General features: G+C 40.8%; 1 protein-coding gene across 6 annotated transcripts in view; it reads right to left on the bottom strand.

The window, feature by feature from the left end:
• DCLK2 (doublecortin like kinase 2) overlaps nt 1-22,702 on the bottom strand; it is a 182,405-nt gene that overhangs the window by 66,174 nt on the left and 93,529 nt on the right. For all 6 annotated transcript variants that reach the window (XM_032148125.2, XM_032148133.2, XM_032148141.2 and 3 more), the window contains exon 3: nt 2,251-2,353. In XM_032148125.2, coding sequence (XP_032004016.1) covers nt 2,251-2,353 — 103 coding nt within the window. The remainder of the gene's footprint in view (nt 1-2,250; nt 2,354-22,702) is intronic.

The raw sequence follows: 22,702 nt of genomic DNA, 5'->3' as shown, positions 1-22,702 counted from the left end.
AGGTTAAGTAACTCGAGATCAAGAAGGAATAAATCAATAGCTCTCACCAACTTCTAACTATTGCAGGCCCTGATCACCATCAACAAAAACTACCAACAATCCAAGTAGCTTAGATCAATGTACAGCACACCCATGAAGCACTGAGTACAATGCCTGTACAAACAGAGTAAGCAGCTCAACAAATGTTATGGTTATGCATATTAACTTTATAACCCAGAACATATTTAGTTTCAGTGGCTCAGCTTTCAAAATGACAACTGACATCAAAGAAATATTATGAAACTAAAGCTAAATTTAAGAAAGATGTAAAATACAGATGATATATAATATATAATATATATATAAATGCCTGTTTTATTTCACCTTAACCACACAGGAATGAGGGAGAGCACTAGCATAGATAACATAACAGGACATTATCTATAATTAAGGACTTCCCAGTGTTGTCACCAGGCTGAAATAGGGCCAGTCCAACAGAATATAATATAGAAACCGTCAAATTTGGCAGAGATGAAAAACAAAACCGAATAACAAAAAGAGTAGACAAATGACCCCCAAGCTCGTGAATGACTGACATAGTGCAACAAGAAGTAATGATACAAGGAAGTTTGGTACCACAGAATGTATCCTCTCAAAATTTTAAAAGCCTAGGTATCACTGTATTTATTTGGTAGTATAGTTCTCTAATCCTGGACTGTCAGAAACACTACAACTAGAAGTGGTCTACTGTCTACCTTTTTAAAAGCCAGCTTTCCTCATTCATAAAATTAAAGAGGAGGACCATATCTCTAAGATCCCTCTCCTCTCAAGTGTGATGTGTGTATAATTTTACTTCATTTAAAGAGGAAGCTGACTTTACTACCAGCTAAAATAATCACTATTACTGTAATAGGTTTAAAGCAATTTAAGACAATAGGGTAAAACAATATTCCCAGGACAAATAACATATGAAATAGTTGAGATTATTATTGCCAAATACTATTTGAAAATTCCATATATTGGCCAAAGTCAGGAAAAGGGGATTTTTTCATCTCACCCATGAAATAGCTTTGTTTCTAAATATAGTCATATGTCACTTAACCATGAGGATACATTTGAGAAGTGCATTATTAGGCAATTTATTCATTGTGTGAATGTCATGGAGTAAACTTACACAAATCTAGGTGGTGTAGCCTAGTACTCACCCAGACTATATGGTATAGTCTATTGCTCCTGGGCTACAAACCTGTACAGCATGTAACTGTACCAAATACTGTAGGCAACCATAACACAACGGTAAGGATCTGTGCATCTAAACATCGAGAAGGTATGGTAAAAATCCTCATGGGACTACAGTCATATATGCAGTCCATCATTGACCAAAGCATCCTTACATGGTACATGACTGTATATAAACAAAGTAAGTATACGTGTGTGTGTGTGTGTGTGTGTGTGTGTGTGTGTGTGTGTATGTGTGTATGTGTGTATGTGTGTATCCCAGCACTTTGGGAGGCTGAGGTGGGAGGATCACTTGAGGCCAGGAGTTCAAGACTAGCCTGGGCAACATAACAAGACCCTGTCTCTACAAAAAATTTAAAAATTAGCCAGGAATGGTGGCTTATGCCTTTAATCCTAGCTACTCAGGAGGCTGAGGCAGGAGGATTACTTGACTCCAGGAGCACAGTCAAGGCTGCCATGAGCTGTGATAGTGCCACTGCACTCCAGGCTGAGAGACAAAAGGAGACACTGTCTCAATTAAAAAAAAAAAAGTTGCTACCAAAAAAAAAAACCCAGTGAGGTTGAAAGACACCTCAGATAATCACCATTAACAGTTACTACCCTTTTATCTATTTCTTTTTAATATAGATTTCCTTATGCATACACATCACAAAAAATGGACAACTAATTGTTTCATGTTCAACACTATCCATGCATTTAAGTTGGCATAGCCAACCACCATTCTGAAGGAAGGCATGAAACATTTCAGTGGCAAAACAATGCAATAAGAGAGAGAACTGAATTGCTAAAAGTGAAAACTACTTGAATTAGGCGTTGGGTTATTCTTTTTTTCTTTCTTTTTTTTTTTTTATAAGTAGGCAAATGCTTTCATGTTATTCTTTATTTTCATTGGTTCAAAAATTGCACTGCCAATGCTATCTTTCCTCAACATGCCAGACTTCTTAACATGCACCAACTTAGTGGCTAAATCCCAAGCCTTCATTTCAGGGGTTACAAAGATGGAATAGTGAATTAGCTGAAGAACTGCCTTACCACTATGATCCAGGACAAAGTCATCTTGGGCATAACGGAATTTTTCTGGTCCACATGCAATAAAAACATCGTCATCACCAAAAAAGTCTTGCAGACAAGTAACCTGAGAACAAAAATCATGTCCAAGAAATAAATTAGACACATTAGAAGTGAAATGAAAAGTAAGCAAAATTAAATGAATTTTTAAGCCTGAATTTTAAGTATTGAGGTGGAAGAGAAAGCTGTGTAATATACTACGTTTCTAAGCACTTTACCTTCACAAAGCACTTTCACACATTCTCTCAACCTCAGAACAACAGAGTCAAGGATTCATGACATGCATCAATATTCCTTTTTCACAGGTGAAGTCAAGGACGTACATGCAAAAGTAAGTGATTTTTTCCCCCAGGTTCCTCACAGATGAGTGGCGAAGCTGACATTCATGAAGGCCTCTGCTCTCACTTTAGTGTTCTTTTCCATACTGCCCTTCTTCCCTCTCCTAACAACTCTGCTTCCCACTGTGTGACCTTGGGCTTGACTTCTCTGTACTCTGCTACCGTGCCTTGGGTTGTTTCGAGGATTAATATATAAAAACTGCTTGGAACAATGTCTGGCACATGAGTGCTCAATGTGTTAATAGTCACCCCCATCATCCCTACCACCATCATTATCAAGATCAAAGGAAGATTTGCCATGAAGCTAACGAGGCTTAAGCTTCAGGGATCTTCTAAGGCCCTATATCTAAATATGTGGCCTCAATTTCATTTGTTTTTTTTTTAGACACAATCTTGCTCTGTCGTCAGGCTGGAGTGCAGTGGTGTGATTTCAGCTCACTGCAATCTCCATCTCCCAAGTTCAAATGATTCTCTGGCCTCAGCCTCCCGACTAGCTGGGACTACAGGTGCGTGCCACCACACCCAGCTAATTGTTTATATTTTTAGTAAAGACAGGGTTTCACCATGTTGGCCACGATGGTCTTGATCTCCTGACCTCGTGATCTGCCTGCCTCGGCCTCCCAAAGTGCTGGGATTACAGGTGTGAGTCACCGCGCCCAGCCCAATTTCACATTTTTTCAAAATACTTCCATACTGTATTAGTTTCAGCTCCACAGAACCCGGATCTATCCCAGGGAGCACATTCATCCATTTATCCCAGTGGTGACCAGAAGAACCATCTTCTAGGACTTTGGACATAGATAGGCTCTATTTTTTACCAGTTTTCAATGAGATATGTGACAAGATTTCTTCTTAAGAAGTAATCCATTTCCAACAAAGGAAAAAACAAACGTTGCTCTAGTACTTGAACAGGCCGACAAATCTCAATATTTGTTAAGTTTTCTGAATCACTATTTAGCTTTTCATTGGGAAAAAAAATAGGTCTCACTATAGAGTTAGAAAATAATGCTCAAGAGAGGAGAAAGTGAACTGGATACAATGTAGATAGCTCAGGTCATATTATTTAAGTGACCCAAATGATGTGCCTTTTTGTAATGCCAAAAAGTGGACTGCACAGACAGTAAGAGAGACAGGCATGGAGACTGCCTGTTTGTTCCAATTCTCTTCAAGCAAGATGTGGCTTCTGTATCTCACTGAAACGACTCTAGCTACAGTGTCCAGGACCTTTAAGAACTGTATTTTCAATTGTTCCTGTTCTCTTCTATCTCCGTTGGTGTTAGCACACACCCCTTCACTCATGCTAGAATTCAGTGAGTCATCCTTTCTCCTTTCCTCACCAACCGCTCACATTTAGGCCTTTTTACTTCTTACATGGTTTTCAAGCGTCTCTACTTCTATTCCTTGGTTCCTTCTCTCTTACCTGGACTCTTGACATTGCCCTGTAACAGGTTTGCTAACCTCCTATCTTCCACCACTCCCTGGAATCTGTCATTTCTGTTTGCAAGGGTTTTGGTATACTGTCTTTCACATAATATGACTGGGTGATCACACACCACTCAGCCCTCAGTGGCTACCTTTTATGACAAGATAATGCTCCTTCAAAGAGTGCATTCAACTGACCCCCAACCTGTCTTTGCCATGTCTTCTGTTCACCCAATAGCCAAGTCAAGATGACTTTGGGTTGCCTGCCCACACAGTGCTATGGGTTTTTTGTTTGTTCCTTTTGAGACAGGGTCTCACTCTGTCACCCAGGTTGGAGTGCAGTGACACAGTCTTGGCTCACTGCAGCCTTAACCTCTGGGCTTATGTGATCTTCCTACCTCAACCTACTGAGTAGCTGGGACCATAGGTGTGTACCACCACGCCTAGTTAAATATTACTTAATTAATTAATTAATTAATTTATTTATTTAGGTAGGTAGGTAGGTAGGCAGGTAGGTAGAGATGGGGTCTCCCTAAGTTGAACAGGCTGCTCTCTAACTCCTGGGCTCAATCGATCCTCCCACCTTGGTCTCCCAAACTGCTGGTGTTTTGTTGTTTTTTAAAAAGCGTTTATTGAGCTGTAATTCACAGACCACGCAATTCACCCAGTTAAGGTCCACAATTTAAGGTTTTTTTTTTAGTCTATTAAGAGTTGTGCAACTATCATTGCAATTTACTTTGAATATTTTCATCATCCCCAGAAGAAACACCATGCTCATTAGCAGTCACTCCCCATAAACCCCTTTCCACATCCCAGGCACCCATAATCTACTTTCTAGCTCTGCAGATTTGCCAATTCCGGACACTTAATGTATATGGAACCATAAGATATGTGGCATTTGATGACTGGCTTCTTTTACTTAGCAGTTTTTAAGGTTCATCCATGTTGTAACATTTATCAGCAGTTCATTCCTTCTGTAGCTGAATAGTCCATGGTATGGATATATAACATTTTGTTCATTTTTTCATCAGTTTAGGACATCTGGGTTATTGTTAGCTTCAGAGCTGACTCTTACCACCATGCCTTTCCTCACACTGTTTCCTAGGCATTTCTGACATCTATCCATCTGTCTGTCTGTCTGTCTGTCTGTCTGTCTGTCTGTCTGTCTATCTATCTCTATCTATCTATCTATCTATCTATCTATCTATCTATCTATCTATCTATCATCTATCTGTCTATCCATCTACCCATCTATCTATCTATCCATCTCTATCTGTCCAGGGTCTCAACTCTGTTGCCCAGGCTAGAGTGCAATAGCATGATCACGGCTCACTGTGCAGCCACAACCTCCACAACCTCCTGGGCTCAAGTGATCCTCCCACCTCAGCTTCCTGAGTAGCTGGGACCACAGCCACCACACTTGGCTAATTTTTTTTTTTTTTTTTGAGACAGGGTCTCCCTATGATGCCCATAGTTTGAGTTGCCAGGAGTTGAAGTCTCAACTCCTGGGCTCAAGTGATCTTCCTGTCTTGGCCTCCCAAAATGCTAGGATTACAGGCACCCACAGCCTGACCACCCTTTAGTGTCATGACCTCCACGTGGGCATGGGTATTCCCTGTTCATCATTCCCTCAGGTCTAGTAGAGTTCCTGGCTTTAGTGGGTGCTTGATACATGTTTGCTAAATGAACTGTGGCTCTGTATGGGCTTCTCCTATTGGAACTGAGTTCTCAGACCAGAGTAACTTCTCCGGGTGAGTGGTACAACGGCTACATTATCCACTGCCCTCACCACCACTTACATTTAGGACTTACTAAGTCTAAGCATCAATTAACCACTCTGAATTTTCTGTCTATATGGCGGCATGTATTATCTCAATCCCTACAACATTCCCATAAGGTTCATACTATTATTGTCCTTCATTTATAAATACGAAAACAGATCTAAAGAGAGAAACTTGCCCGGACACAGGTAACAAATGAGAACCCAGCAATTTAGGTGCAAGTCCTCTACTTCTGCATCTCTGCTTTCAAGTTGACAGCATCTGAAATCCCACAGGTCATCTTTCTATTTACAGTTCTTATTCATTTTACCTTATTTGTAGTCATTTATGTCTTGTTTTATAGTCAGTTATGTCTATATTTCTAACTATTTTATTTTTCACATACATATATTCAATAAACGGTTCTTAAATGGAATTGAACTCAGTTTTATTTTTTTGGCCAAGTAAAATGTATCTACTGAAGTTTAATATAATTTTTTTAAAAAAAGGGAAATTGCATTTTTTGCAATTAATTTAGCAATAAGAAATAACTGAATTTTAAAAAACATATCTGAATGAATCCGAAAAAAATCAGTTTTTAATTGATTTTATTACAAGAAAATATTTCATCTGGTACTAAATTAGTTGGCATTTGATTAGAATAAATAACAGTAAGTAATCAAGTTACTATGTGGAATAAAAGCAGTTAACAAGTCTCAGGAACATAACATATCAAAAAGATGACTTTTTTTTTTTCCGTAGAAGCTTATTTGGCTTTTTTTTTTGAGACAGAATCTCGCTCTGTCGCCCAGGCTGGAGTGCAGTAGCATGATCTCAGCTTACTGCAAGCTCCGTCTCCCGTGTTCACGCCTTTCTCCTGCTTCAGCCTCCTGAGTAGCTGGGATTACAGGCACCCACCGCCACCATGCCTAGCTGATTGTTTTGTATTTTTAGTGGACATGGGGTTTCACCATGTTAGCCAGGGTGGTCTCAATCTCCTGACCTCGTGATCCGCTCGCCTCGGCCTCCCAAAGTGTCGGGATTACAGGCGTGAGCCACCATGCCCGGCCCTTGGCTCTTCTTAATTGACCTTTTAATGATTTCACCTGTCAGTTTAAGTTTGGATTCCCAAACATAGTGTGCATAAGATGTCTGCCTCCCTCTGATTCAGGTTCTAGTCACTGAATGCCTATTTGGTTAAGCAGTTAACCAAATTATACAATTTTTTTTTCTCTTTTGTTTACCTTGGCTAGAGTGCAGTGTTGTGATCTCGGCTCACTGCAACTTCCACCTCCCAGGCTCAAGGGATTCTCATACCTCAGCCTCCCAGGGACTACAGGCATGCAGCACCACACTTGGTTAATTTTTGTATTTTTTGTTAGAGGCCAGGTTTCACTATGTTGCCCAGGCTGGTCTTGAACTCCTGGGCTCAAGCAATCTACCTGCCTCAGCCTCTCAAAGGTTGGGATTATAAATGTGAGCCGCCACACTTGGTCACAATTTTTCAACTAGGTTCTGATATGCCTTAATTCAGTCACTGCTACTCGCAAACAAATGACAGCTATAAAGTGAACAAAAGATACAACTGATGCCAGATGCAGTGGCTCACGCCTGCAATCCCAACACTTTGGGAGGCCGAGGCGGGCAGATCATGAGGTCAAGAGATCGAGACCATCCTGGCCAACATGGCAAAACCCCATCTCTACTAAAAGTATAAAAATTAGCTGTGTGTGGTGGCATGCACCTGTAGTCCCAGCTACTCAGGAGGCTGAAGCAGGGGAATCGCTTGAACCCGGGAGGCAGAGGTTGCAGTGAGCCGAGATCGCAACACTGTACTCCAGCCTGGTGACAGAGCAAGACTCCGTCTCAAAAAAAAAAAAAAAAAGTACAACTGAGAAACAAAACATGTCTCAGGTATACTCGGGACAGGGACATATCTCACAAGATGTTAAACAACTTCTGCCTCCATTCATTTAAAGTATTTTTATTGAGCATTGATTATGTGCCAGGCACTATTCTAGGTGCTACAGGATACGTCAGTAAAGGAAGAAAAAAGGAGACAAAAATTCTTGACCTCATTAAGGAAGTGCGTGCACAGGTAAATTTATGTCACAATAGAAGATAAAGAGCACAGAAGGGGAGTAGTGAATGCAGAGGATGGGTGCTGCAATACTAAAGAGGGTGGTCAGGAAAGGCTTCATTGCAAAGGTGACATTTGAACAAAATATTGGAAGCAAGTCACATGAATAGCTGTAAGGGAAAGTGTTCCAGGCAGAGGGAAAGAAATGTACAAAAGCCCTGTGGAAAGATCATTAAAGAACACAGTCTACCAGCAGCTCCCTAGAATAGTCATAAAATGGGCCAGGTGCAGTGGATCATGTCTGTAATCTCAGTGCTTTGGGAGGCCAAGGCAGGAAGACCGCATGAGCCCAGCAGTTTGAGGCTGCAGTAGCTATGATCACACCATTGCACTATAATCTGGGTGACACAGCAAGACTCTGTCTCAAAAATCAAAAATAAATAACCATAAAACGGATAAGAAAGATTTGACTTAAAGCAAAGCAATGGTTTGGTATATATCTATATATGTGAGCTGCATGCAAAATACAAACATTTTTTAGATAATGTAAATAAATAGAATTGTAAGCATATCGATCTTATTTTTCTGCTAAAATTACATTTGCGTATTTAACAATAGATCTCTTTAGTCTAATGCAATCATTATTTGCCCATGCTTAAATTTCACAAGTATATGAGACCACACACACACACACACACACACACACACACACACACACACATTTTGAGACAGAGTCTCACTCTGTTGCCCAGGCTGGAGTGCAGTGGCACGATCACAGCTCACTGCAGCCTCAACCTCCTGGGCTCAGGTGATCCTCTCACTTTGGCCACTCAAAGTGCTGGTATTACACATGTGAGACACTGTGCCCAGCCTGGGACTATGTATTTTAACTGTTCCTAGTAGTGGCCCAAATTCAGTTGATACTTTTTAATGTAGAACATCTGATAAAATGCCCAGGATCTGATATAAAGTAAAATAACTCTCACCAAGGACAGCCACATAAATTTACTACTGTACATACATTCATTCTAACATTAATCAAGTGCCTACTATAATATGCCAGGCATAAATAAAAGACAAGAAGCACACAGTCTAGTGATGAAAATGGACAAGACAACTAATAATTACAGTTCAAAATGTTACAATAGGGTGAATGTTACAGAAAAACACCCTGACTATTATGGGAATAAAGGAACACAACTTGATAAAAACAGAACCCATAAAATATTTAGTACCTTTAAAATATCTCATGTTTGGACACTAAGATAATTTTTCTATGTTTTACAACATATTCTGTGTTCTTTAACTCTGGTAATCTGTATGTTCCTTTTGCCATTTATTTTTTAAACGAGTTGAACACTGAGGTATTGACCAGGTTGCTAAATCCGTCTGAGGAAAAAAAAAAATCAGTATGAATAACATATTAGAATCATTCTTAATAAGGGTGAGGAAAAGTGTATCAGTTTAGAGGGCCTCTTACTGTTTGCTTCTAAATTCTTTCTACAATGCAAGGAAGAATTAACTCTTCCAGAAGTCCATCAGGAATAATGGATGCCATGTGGCCTGTGAAAGCAAGCTATACAAACGAGGGGAAAGTAATATTTCTGCTAAGGTGCACAATTAAAGCAATCAGTTAGGATCTAATGGGGAAACATCCAAGTGAAAAATAATGTATCTACAGGAGTCCATCTAAGTTTTCCAAATGAATGAGGGCCACTTAAAAAAGTAATTTTTCTATCCTTCACTAGACAGATTAATCAGGTTAGGGTGAATAGGTGCCAGCCATAATTTCAATGCTAGTTCGTAACAGCTTGCCACAACCACTCTTCTTCTTTCCCTATTTGGTATCTGATAAAAGATACAAAAACGTATGAAAGAGGCTTGAGGTCTGATTTATTAATTAATTAATTTTTTTTCTGAGATGGAATCTCACTCTGTCGCCCAGGCTGTAGTACAATGACGCTATCTCAGCTCACAGCAACCTCCACCTCCCCGGTTCAAGCGATTCTTCTACCTCAGTCTCCCGAGTAGTTGGGATTACAGGCACCCACCACCACGTCCGGCTAATTTCTGTATTTTTAGTAGAGATGGGGTTTCGCCATGTTGGTCAGGCTGGTCTCGAACTCCTGACCTCAGGTGATCTGCCCGCATTGGCCTCCCATTACAGGCGTGAGCCACCATGCCAGGTAAGGGCCGATTAAAAAAAAAAAAATACTATGCATGATATTATCTGGCTCTGTGTCCCCACCCAAATCTCATCTTGAATTGTAATACAAACTGTAATCCCCACGCATTGGAGGAGAAACCTCGTGGGAGGTAATTAGATCATGGGAGTGGTCCCCCTGTGCTCTTCTTGTGATAGGGAGTGAGTTCTCTCAAGATCTGATGGTTTTATAAGGGGCTTTCCCCACCTTGGCTCATCCTTCTTCTTCCTGGATCATGTGAAGAAGGACGTTTTCTTCCCCTTTGGCATGATTGTAAGTTTCCTGAGGCCTCCCCAGCCATGCTGAACCATGAGTCAATTAAACCTCTTTCCTTTATGAATTACCCAGTCTCAGGTATTTCTTCATAGCAGTGTGAGAAGGAACTAATACAATGCATATATTAGTAGCACAATAAACCCTTTCCTCAAAACAAAAAAGGCAGAGGACACACAGAGATAATCTTCCCTGGACATTTACATTCTGAACCAGAGTGGGGTGTGTTAGGGGGTAAGAGTAAGAAACACAAGACTGGCCAGGCACGGTGGCTCACGCCTGTAATCCCAGCACTTTGGGAGGCTGAGGCGGGCAGATTACGAGGTCAGGAGATCGAGACCATCCTCGCTAACATGGTGAAACCCCATCTCTACTAAAAATACAAAAAATTAGCTGGGCGTGGTGGCAGGTGCCTGTAGTCCCAGCTACTCAGGAGGCTGAGACAGGAGAATGGCATGAACCAAGGAGGTGGAGCTTGCAGTGAGCCGAAATCGCACTACTGCACTCCAGCCTGGGCAACAGAGCAAGACTCCGTCTCAAAAATAAATAAATAAATAAAGAGAAGAAGAAACATAAGACTGACACCCATTTCCTGACCCACTGACACTCTGGAAATCTTGTGTTTCTTACTCTTTCCAGAAGCACACAGGAGTTGGTGTCAAAGCAAGCTGGATTTCTGCTAAGACCCCTTCCTGCTCTAAGATTGTAAAGTCTAAATATTTTAGTTTCTTAAAAGAGCTATTATTTATATTTTAGGAGACTGCTTTTAGAAAAGTTGAAAAACATTTTTCTGAGAGTAAAAGGAATGCTATTTTAAGTGGCTACATAGTAATGTCCATTTGCGATTTCTTTCTGTTCAAGACTTAGCTTTGTATGTCCTCAAAGAAATCTTCAAAGCCCCTCCAAATCCAGATGTTTCCTCAATACTCTAACTCGCTCAAGATAGATGTTGTCATTGAGGTTAACTGCCTGGTTTTGTGTCTGGACCTCTCACCAGATTGAGCACCATACACGCAGTCTTGTTCATCACTATAATTCCAGCATTACATAGCACCTAGCATATAGGCTTTGCTTAATACATTTCTGTTGAATGCATAATGATTGAAATGCCTTGAGGCTGGGTGCAGTGGCTCATGCCTGTAATCCCAGCACTTAGGGAGGCCAAGACAGGCAGATCACTTGAGCTCAGGAGTTCAAGACCAGCCTGGGCAACATGGAGAAACTCCATCGCTACAAAAAAATAGAAAATGAGCCAGGCGTGGTGGCTCATGCCTGTGGTCCCAGCTACTTGGGGGGCTGAGACTAAAGGACCACTTGAGCCAGGAAGTGGAGGCTGTGGTGAACCAAGATTGCGCCACTGCACTCTAGCCTGGGAAATAGAGCAAGACTCTGCCTCCAAAAAAAAAAAAAAAAGAAAGAAAGAAAGAAAGAAAAAAAAAAAAAGAAATCAAAAGAAATGCCTTGGGTCCTACTTTTTCCAGGTACCCCTCTCTAGAGGGTCCATCTCACACTCTATGGATTCCTATCAACTCACTATAATGCAGGGTAGTTCTGGTTCCCAAATTTATGATGTTAGTTTTCTATCCCAAGATAACCTATAAATTGTTTGGGCAGACCAGTCAAATCCTATGTAGCTCCTTATAAAAGATATAGCAAATACTTGGTTGATCAAATTTTGGCCCTGGACACCTTAAAATAACTCTAAAAACTGATCTTACATCATATAAGCTCTTTCAAGAATTAAATCTCTTTTATTATTATTTCAGGATGATTTGAGAAAAACTACTTGTGAAATCTGCTACTGCAACAATTGCATTAAAGTAATGCAATTTGCAATTACACTCCACATTTGGTGCTATTCAGAGACTTGAGGTTGCATTAAATGAGGGTCTCTTGAGATATTTTCCACGGCTATTTTATTGACATTTTCTAAGACCTGATAAAAATTCAAAAGGAACATCACTGGATCTCAGTGAGAGACTAGTTTAAACTGGCATCTACTTATCTAAACAGAGTAAAGGGAAAATCTTAGCCCTCTTGAAATGTCCATCTTTTGAACAAGGACCACATTTTATAGAAGATGTAATGGGAGAATGGATATCAGGAGTATAGAATAGATCGGCATTTTTTATGGATTTTCTTTAACTGTGTTGGCAGGTGGGGGTGGTGCTGGTGTGAAAGAGAGAGAGAGAACAAAAATCTCTACCTCCTGCTGAAATTAAACGCTTTCATTATCAGAATTCAGCTAAAAGGTTGTCTCTATCTAAGAGTAGTTAAAAAAACAAAATATTTCTATCTTGCTTCTAAAAAGGATTTGAAGGAACTCAGGAAGTCCAGTAAATGGCTTATCTTTGAAACTAAAAATACTCTATAGGCTTTTAATAAAACTATATTGATAGCCTTCATTTTTTTCCCTAAGAAATGGTCATGTTACACGTCATAAAATGCCAAAAGGGAGCTACATTTCATTTTAAACCCCCCAAACAATATTCTACTGTATATAAGTTTTCTATCATGTAAGCAAGCAGAAATACAACTTTTTAAAGATGTAAAGAACATACCACAACGTTAACATGCAATAAACGACGACCTAAGATCTGCCTGAGCCATTATCATTATTTCTATTGCTGGCATGAGACACTTATTTTAAATAACTGCCCATCTAGATGCTTGAGGCTATAAAATCAACAAATTAACTACATTGTAACTAACACTATTCCAGACATGACTTTTTCCCACTCCATTTTTCTTAAACAGTTCTACCCCTAGGATAAAAGTTTTGCTTCAAATGATTTGGGAGGCCAGGTAGAGGGGTTCATGTCTGTAATTCCATCACTTTAGGAGGCTGAGGTGAGAGGATCACTTGAGGACAGGAGCTCAAGACCAGCCTGGGAAACATAGTCATACTTTGTTTCTACAGAAAATCAAAAAATTAGCTGGGCATGTTTGTGCACAACTGTGGTCCCAGCTACTGGGAGGCAGAGGTGGGAGGATAACTTGAGCCTGGGAGGTCAAGGCTGCAGCGAACTGAGATGGTGCCACAGCACTCCAGCCTGGGCAAGAGAGTGAGATCCTGTGTCCAAAAAAAATTTTTTTTAATTAAAAAAAAAAATGAACAGGGAAACCATATCTGAAATAAACGAAAGGTAAGTCATTTGGTCCTTCCAAAATGCTAGTGACAACAACCAGATAAACAAATTCACAGGTCAGTAAGCAGAGGCTGGGATTTGCCCCATTTCTTTACCCTTGGCCCAGAGTACAATGAGCATAAATAGCCCTCTTTGTTCCCAGTAAATGTTGGCTGGCCTACAGTAAGGGAAGGACCCTTTCTACAGGAAGAAGAAAGCTACTTAGAATAGCAATGTTTTTCAGCTTCCTGTAAATTCATTCAGCCAGGCACTCAGGGACCATGTGGTTGTCATGGAAACAGAACTGAAGCTAAAAGATGACAGTTCTTACAGTAAAGGGCTTCTCAAAGGCATCTGCAGACAGCTCCCTACATTTGGTTTGCTTCCTAAAAAAAAAACACTGGATCTAACCTTTTCCCACTGCAACCTTCTCATAATAATAACTATTCACCAGTTAAGACCAATCATGGAATACTGAGACCAAAGATTTGGCTTTAGGAAGTGCCTCTTTCTATCAATAGGATGAAAAGGTTTTAAAGAATTCAGAGATATTGAGCTTCTAAATATATTCTGGGAGGAGAAGCAATCATCACTCTTCCTGTAAAAGAGGTCATTTCTATGTCAGTCCTCTGACTGCCCCCTACTGAGAGCCACTCCCTACTCCCAGTCTGAATTCCCATAGAAAAAGGTTTCAAACCCACTCTGGAGCTTTCCACCAAGTGAAGAAGGCTGGAACTGTAGGGGAAGAAAGGTGATCCCTTTCTTCCCCATCATAAGAATCAGGGCAGACACTCCTACAACAAAAGACAGGTTAACAAAAGAAAAGCATAACAAATTTATTAAATTTTTTAAAAATTTTTTTACATGACAAAGAAGCCCTCGCAATGTAGACCCAAAGATACAGCTATCCACTTGTATGCTTAGATCCGATCAAAAATGGACAGCCATGTAGAAATATAATTGGACAAAGACTGTGACATAATGCTAGTAGACTGAGGTAGAGAAACTCAGCAATGCCTGTCTGTCCAGAGTCTTCCTGGCCTCTGTGTGCAGCAGTCCCTCCTCCTGGGTTTGGGGCAGGACTCTTTCTGGAATGGGGGTCTTATGATCTACTATTAAACAAGGTAGGTGAGAGAATTTCTTTATGGCCAGCTCTTACAGAGAAAGGTTTGGGGAAAGTTAGAGGAATATTTTTAGATTTTTTTGGCTGGCCTTGGGGAAAAGGGGTTCTGGTTTCCACGACCCACCTTGCGGAAAGGATTCTAGTTTCCATGGCCTGCCTGGGGGAGAAAGAGGGGTAAGAGACCAGAGGGCAGGAGAAGGTCAGAGAGAGACTTTGCTTCTCAGGCTGCTTCTGATGCCTTCGCTTTGGGGTATTGTGTTCTGCGCCCCAACAGAGCAAAGTTTTAGAAGAACTCAGGTGAAGAAGTCGGAAGAAACCTATTGAGTTCAATGCTCATGAGCTTTTACTCTGAAGAAGCTAGAGTGGAACATGTTCAAGCAGATGTGACCGGAACTTAAATAAATGCTCTCTAGGACTCAGTCATCTTCAAATAATAAACAAAAAATGAAATCCTAAGTGTTATAGAAAAGGCAATTGAGAACCAAAGCAAAAGGTGGCAATCTTCCAATCCAAAATTTTCTATTTCCAACAGAAATGGAATGGGAACAAGCATGGAATACCTAACTATGCAATGACACAATGAATTTCATGTAACTCCCAGGAAACTACCTTGTGAAGTGGGCACTACCATTCCGATTTTACACAAAAAGAGGCTCAAAGAGGGTAAGTAACTTGTGCAAAGTCATACAGCCAGTAAGGGAGGAGCTGAGATTTAGACTCTAACTTGGAACATACTCTTTGTACTTGGATCACATACTGTCTCCCTAAAGAAGTATTAACAGTGTAATTTACAACCTATGAAAAAACGTAACAGGGCTTATTGAAGTAAGTCAGTATTTTTTATACTTGTCTAAAACCCAAATAATCAAACCATTTTTCTACATCTTACTTTTACGGAGTAAATGAATGGCAAGTATGTAAGCTTATATCTAGGATTTTTTTTAAGGATCAACTTCTAAGTAATATCATAAGGTCAGTACAAGTTTAAGCCAACCTCCCATACCTTAGGGAATACTGAATATGTTTTGAAATTGATATCTTCAAACAAACTGGCTAGCTCTTTAAAAACTAATTACAAACCCAAGTTACAATCATGGTTTTATTGGGTTGGTGCAAAAGTAACTGTGGTTTTTATCATTACTTTCAATGGCATAATAGAATGGGACTCTATTTGCTGCCAAACTGGGAATTCTAAGAGTATAAATATGTATTAATAATATTATGACCTTTAAAATTTTTAAATCAATGCAAAACCTGCAGCATTTTTCAGGAATTGATTCTCTGTACATAAAAATAAGATTAGTCACCCTTTTGGTGTCTGTTTGGCATACAATGAGCACATCCAGGTAGTTAAGACCCTTGGAATCAAGACTAAGAGAACCATCAATTAAGGAGGTATGGTTGGTTAATTCTATACTTATTTTGAAAATAAGTTAGTTAATTCTGTACTTACTTTGGAAAACACCAAGTATTCAGCACGAATAGCAAAGACACCATGACTACATTCTACTACAGTGGGACTATTTAGGTTTCTAGGAAAACCATCACTATTAAAAAAAGAAATCTTGGCTGGGCGCAGTGGCTCATGCCTGTAATCTCAGCACTTTGGGAGGCTGAGGCGGGCGAATCATGAGGTTAGGAGATTGAGACCATCCTGGCTAACACAGTAAAACCCTGTCTCTACTAAAAATACAAAAAAATTAGCTGGGCATGGTGGCGGGCGCCTGTAGTCCCAGTTACTTGGGAGGCTGAGGCAGGGGAATGGCGTGAACCCGGGAGGCAGAGCTTGCAGTGAGCCGAGATCGCGCCACTGCACTCCAGCCTGGGCAACAGAGTGAGACTCCGTCTCAAAAAAGAAAAGAAAAGAAAAGAAATCCTGTCTATTTTTATTTCTTCTTAATAAAATTACTTTCCCTCCCTTGTCATCGTGTATCAAAAGACATGATGTATCTTGTATCAAAAGACAATCTTAATCTCTTTTTTAGCAGCCCCTACACCAACTTCTGATTTGTTGCATTTAACATTTGTGAGCTTAGAGATATTTCAAGTTTAGGAAACTTGAGTGTAAAATAAGAGTAAACTGGTTGAAAGAGGCTTTGATTAGGAGGAAAGAAAATAAACTTCAGTTCCCAAATTTCACACTGCCGAATGACAAAGTTCTGTCTGCTTATTTCCTAGTTTTAAGTTGTGGTCCAGCAAGGTGAGTAGATTACAGTTCAAAATCAGTGGGGCAGTTCTGTGCTGCAAACAAGATTTTGGTTTGTATAGCTGCATCAGTTTTCACATGACAAGGAATCAAAATTTTCATTTTGAAACCAACATAAATCTTACAAGAAAAACAATAAGATTTTTTTTTTCCCTAGAGCAGCCTTCTTAGTAGATGAAGGTCTCACATCTACAGTCGAAGAAATCCTCTGAATAAGCTACATGCCTGTGGCTATTCAGAAATGAAAAGCATGCCATCCGTTTGAATTATTTATGGCAACATTTTAAAAGTGAAATTGATATTGGCTAAGGCATACACCACAATTAAATTTTCCTGTTTAAAAGGCACCTGTTCCTGAAATACAGCCAAAACTTTTTATGCTAACATATGTACAACTGATTTGCAAGTTGATAGAGCAAATACTTAGTTTAGAAGAATTCAAAGCAAGATAGTTCATCATTTAGATTAATCGGCTTATCAATGCCTACTCTAAATATGCAAATACCCATAGAAAGGTTATGACTGTTGGCTGTGCACCTCTGCCCCCATTTACGTGGAGCTTCACAATGAAGGTAGAAAACTCTTTTTGTTTTCATTTTAAGGTAATTCATATATTTAATTCAGGATTGAAGCGTTACAGCAAATAATTCCCAGCCCCCAGAATCAACAAATATTATTTGGTCATGTCTACTTCAGATCCCTTTAATACATGGAAACAAAACATTACAAAGTTAAATTCTCTTTTGTTCCTGGTCCCCAGCCCCAACGCCCTGCTTCCTTCCCCACCACCCCAGGAAAATTCTGTCAAGCATTTGGCATATATCCTTCCAACTCATGTTTTCAGACTTCATATTATAGAGGTATGTATCCACAGACAACCAGGAACATTATTTAGTATGTTTCAAAACTTTTATGTAAGTTATGTCATATTGATTATGTCTTTACAATTTGCTTTTTTCACTAAGTATTGATTTTGAAACCTAAGCAGTTCTTAGTTTTTCTTACTCTCTTCTTTTTGGCTCATTGATCTATTCCTCAAACTTTTGCTTTTGAAAGATAATTCTATCATTAATATCATTACTTTTCATAAACTGCAAAGATAAATTCTTTATACCCTTAATACTTCCAAATTCTTTCAAATAGATGCCTTTCTCAGAATGTTCAATTTAGTGTATGTGTTATAACCATTTTAGTGACCAAAGTTCTTCGATGGAGGAAAAGATGTTTGAATCAATTCATTCCTTGCCCACAGACTACATCTCTAATTATGAAAAAGAAATGTGAAGCAAATGCTTGACATTTGGGCCTAAATATTTATGCAGAGCTGCTACTCCAAACAGGGCTTCTTGACCAAAAGGAGCATCAACTCGGGAAAAAAAAAAGCATTTTTAAATAACTAAAACCTAAAATTATTCAGGTTGGAGCTATATCTAAGCTTCTAGAGAAAACAAAAAAACCCTGCAAGATGTCTTAAAATCACTGATTCATAGAAATAGTTCCCTTAAAAAAACAAAGCAAAGGAAGGAAAAACAAAATCGCATCAGATTTATTCTACATTATAACACAAGACAGGGTTTAAAGGCAGAGGACACTTGTTTCACAGGGAATGCATAAAAGGAATCCCTCCCTGAAGAATTCCTTAAGCTGGGAAATACTGATGAACTGTATGCATGTAGCATCTTATCTTTTTCTTGCATTCAGAGACATGCTATCTGTTCAAAGAAACATCTATTTCTTTTTTGCAAATCTCTAGGGGTGTCAATTAAACTGGGACTGGGACCAGCAAGTAAGGGAAGTTGTCTGTAAGCATTTATCATCAAGCTCTATGCTTTGCTGGAGGAGCCAGCTGTCTTAAATAACCATCCCCTCCCTGGGGCCACAAGTCTGGGCAAGAATGCTACTCATGTCAGAAAGTCGTGTCATAAGATTAGATTTGAATGGAAAAGCAAAGGGAATGCAGTCTCTTTTCTCCAGCTGGGACTGATTATTCCCTTCCCAACAAGGAGGCTGTTATTTAGCCTGAGAAGAAGAGCCTCCTTACTTCTTGGATATTTTCCAATCCATCTTGGCTCCTGAATGAATACCCTGCCTCACCACAGCTTTAAGGCCTCTCAGCCCCTCTCCGGGAAGATGTTTTGGTACATTATTTCTCCATTATTATGAACAGAAGTCACTCTTGGATTCTCATGGTGTAGCAAGGAAACTTGGGAACCTAGGCAGGTGGATATGGCCTGGTTGAATATCAAGGGTGGAGGCTTAGGTAGGTCAGCATGAGCTTGCAGCAGCTCAGGAAAGTTAGGAAGACACCCAGCACCTGGAGACCGTATCTTTCTCGCTCTTACACCCAGAACACTCAGCACTGTGCCTGCACCTGTGCCGTAGGTACTCAGGGAATATTTAGTGAATGGGTAAGTGGATGAATAGCACAGAGGCAGGGACTCCAGGCTCAGGGCTCATAGTATTAGATTCATGGTGGAAGGACAGCTTTTACTACAAGGATAGGCATGGAGATGGCTATGGAAAACCATGGGGCTTAGGCAGAGAACAGATGTGATGAGACAAGAGGGAGGCATGACAGCACAGAAGCAAGGATTCGAACATTAGTGGGATCCCAAACATAAATAAATGTTACTTCCACAATAAATTCCAGCCACCTATCTTCTTCTGCCATAGCTGGCTGCCTCGGGCAACTTACATGATTTAAAGATACTCTGGCTGGCAGCACAGGCAAAGATAAATGGGAGCCCGTGTAGACCTCAGTGCAGGAGCTCTATTATGGACAGGAAGAACAGGCCAAGAGTTAGGAAGGAGCACGGTACAGAGAGGAGAGAGAGGGCTTCTCCAATGCCAAGAGGCAGGGCCACTTCCACCTTACTAAAGCATGAAAACACGCCAAAATGAGCTACAGGAATCATGACATATTCTACAGTAAATGCAACACATTACTTAAGCTCACAGAAATTACAACTGTATACATTCATTATGTGATCATTTTTCAAGACTAAATATGAAACCTTCAAAACTGTGAGGCCTGGGACAAAGACTCACCAAGTCCTTCCTCCACCACCTCCACCGATTGATGACAAGCCCTGGCAGGGGACCAAAGAGTGGCCCCTTCTTCATCTGGGTGAAGGACAGCCCTCATGTGCATTTCTCACGTGTTCTGCCTTAGTCTGTCATGAGTCCCAATTCCCCGACCCACGGAAATACCCATTTCATTCCCCTCCAGCCACAGGACAAAGACTGGCTCAAACACCCAGAAATTAGTTCCCTCCTGAATCTGGAGACCACAACTGCTGTTTCTGTTCAGTGCATGGTTGTTTTCTTTAGTACTTCCTAAATGGTTTTTGGAAAGTCAGCCAGCACTCTCACAGGTAACTGTCCTTGGTTGAAATCTCCCTGGGCTAAATAGTCCCACCAACAGAGGAACTTGCTGAACAAATTTATATATATATATATATATATATATATATATATATATATATATATATTTTTTTTTTTTTTTTTTGGAGACGGAGTCTCACTCCGTCACCCAGGCTGCAGTGCTATGGTGTGACCTCGGATCACTGCAACCTCTGCCTCCCAGGTTCAAGTGATTCTCCTGCCTCAGCCTCCTGAGTAGCTGGATTACAGGGGCACATCACTACTACCTGGCTAATTTTTGTATTTTCAGTGGATATGGGGTTTCACCATGTTGGTCAGGCTGGTCTTGAGCTCCCGACCTCAGGTGATCCACCTGCCTCAGCCTCCCAAAGCGCTGGGATTAGAGGTGTGAGCAACTGCGCCCAGCCTAATGTATTTTTTTAAGTACTGTCTTCACTTAAAACATTATTTTGTGATTTATTCAGAAAAGTGGGACTCTGAAATGACTACATTCAGGTCCCCCCCCCCCCTTTTTTTTTTTTTGAGACAGAGTTTTGTTCTTGTTGCCCAGGCTGGAGTGCAGTGGCACAATCTTGGCTCACTGCAACCTCCACCTCCCTGGTTCAAGCTCCCCAGTCACTGGGATTATAGGCACCTACCACCATGCCCGGTTAGTTTTTATATTTTTAGTAGAGATGGGGGTTTCACCATGTTGGCCCGGCTGGTCTTAAACTCCTGACCTCATGATCCGCCTGCCTCGGCCTCCTAAAGTGCTGGGATTACAGGTGTGAGCCACTGTGCCCGGCCTCAGGTCCCCTTCTTAAACGAAGCGTGGCCACAAATACAAAATTAGCTCACGGTTGCATGAATTTTCAAAAGCAGTCCCCACTTCTGACAAACATTAGTCTGGGAGTGGCATGGGAGGCACAGTGTGAAAGAAGTGGATGGGACTATTATATAAAACGAGAAGCACTGCCTCTACACCCTTCCTGACTTAGGAGACCACCTTGGGAATATCAATGCTGACAAGCAGCAGCTTCACAATAGAGGTCTGACAATGGGAAGAGATTCCAACACTTCCTTCCTGGACAAACAGGATGCCGCATGGCTACTCAGTAGGGGAAGTGCTACGTACATCAAACAGGGCAGAAAGGATGTCCAGAAACTGGCTCTGTGGGTGTGCACGTGTGTCTGTGCCTGTGTGTGGTGAGTCCATGAGGGAAGCAGTTTTATCTGAGTAGTGGTGACTGCCATTCCCGGGGCTCATTTCCTGGGTATCACTAAAGTGTGGTGTCTGAGGACTGCTACTGTTAACAAGTCATGTTTTGATATACGCTCCTTCTTTGCCTTGAGTACAGTGGGATTAATAATCATGGAAGATTCATAACCCCTTCCACTTCACAAGAGTTCAGCAATCCTTCCCTCTTAAATCATCAAAATCGTTGTCGAATAAATAATTTGAATATTACTCTCATCACTGCCATGAGCTGTTCATGTAATAAAGCCCCTTCTGCTCCTTTTGTTTGAATTGGCTTGGCTCTCTTTCCTCTCCCAACCTCATCCAGGAGCAGCACTCCTATTAAAATTCATGATGTTTCCCTCAATGCAAGTGTCTGATTGCAGCTGTCAGTTTCCCAGTTCAAGGATTTTCATACTGCCTGAGAGGACAATGCAAGGCACTCACTGCTAAGGAAATAGGTCAAGCTCAATTTTTCTATTTCAGTTCTGCTGCCAAAAGTGGAGACTTTTCCTTCTAGAAAAAACACATCCTTGTGGGTAGGCTCAGCACTTCAAAGGAGGTGAAGAGGGCACATTTCTTTCCCTCACCAGAGGGAGCTGCCATGGCTTCGTCACACGACGCCTCAGAATTCCTTAGGAGCCTTTATTCCATCGCTGGTGACACTCTGAAAGAGCAGGTCTGTCTGCTCTTTGTCTTATTATGCTTCACAGACATCGAGACACCAAACAACCCAGACCACAAGAAGAGGGAAAGTGAAGACAGGGCATCCAACACCAAAAAGATACTCAATGTCCAAAAGTCAGAGACGATCCTGTTGAGTCAGCTAGTTTTTTGCATCCCGTGCTACCACTGCAGAGTGAAGGGCAGGAGAGCGAAGGGCACTAGGTCTGCTGCACACCATAGCCCAGATCCATCTCCCTCACCCCACCTCTGCTGCACATCATAGCCCAGATCCATCTCCTTCACCCCACCTCTGCCCTCCCCCTCACTCCCACACATGCTTACACTCCTCTACTTTTAGCAAAAACTGTGGAAATGTTTTGTTAGAGGGAAGGAGAACAGAAGATCCTTGGATCCTCAAAAAGTCAACAGAATTCAGAACTAGTGCTAAATTACTAAATACAACTAGAAGAGATCTAGCATTCACATGAGGCCTACCCCATTTCTAAAGATGTAGAAACAGAAACTTGGGGAAATTAAGTGAATTCTCTAAGACACAAATGCAGTACAGGGTTAAGAAGCAGCCAAGTCTCCTGACTTCTCGGTGTTCCTCTACTCC

This window comes from Hylobates moloch, unplaced genomic scaffold, assembly GCF_009828535.3.
Source record: "Hylobates moloch isolate HMO894 unplaced genomic scaffold, HMol_V3 SCAFFOLD_3, whole genome shotgun sequence".
NCBI classification, from domain to species: Eukaryota; Metazoa; Chordata; class Mammalia; order Primates; family Hylobatidae; genus Hylobates; species Hylobates moloch.
Note: the sequence above shows the minus strand (reverse complement) of the source record. Positions and strands in the feature narration are given on the sequence as shown.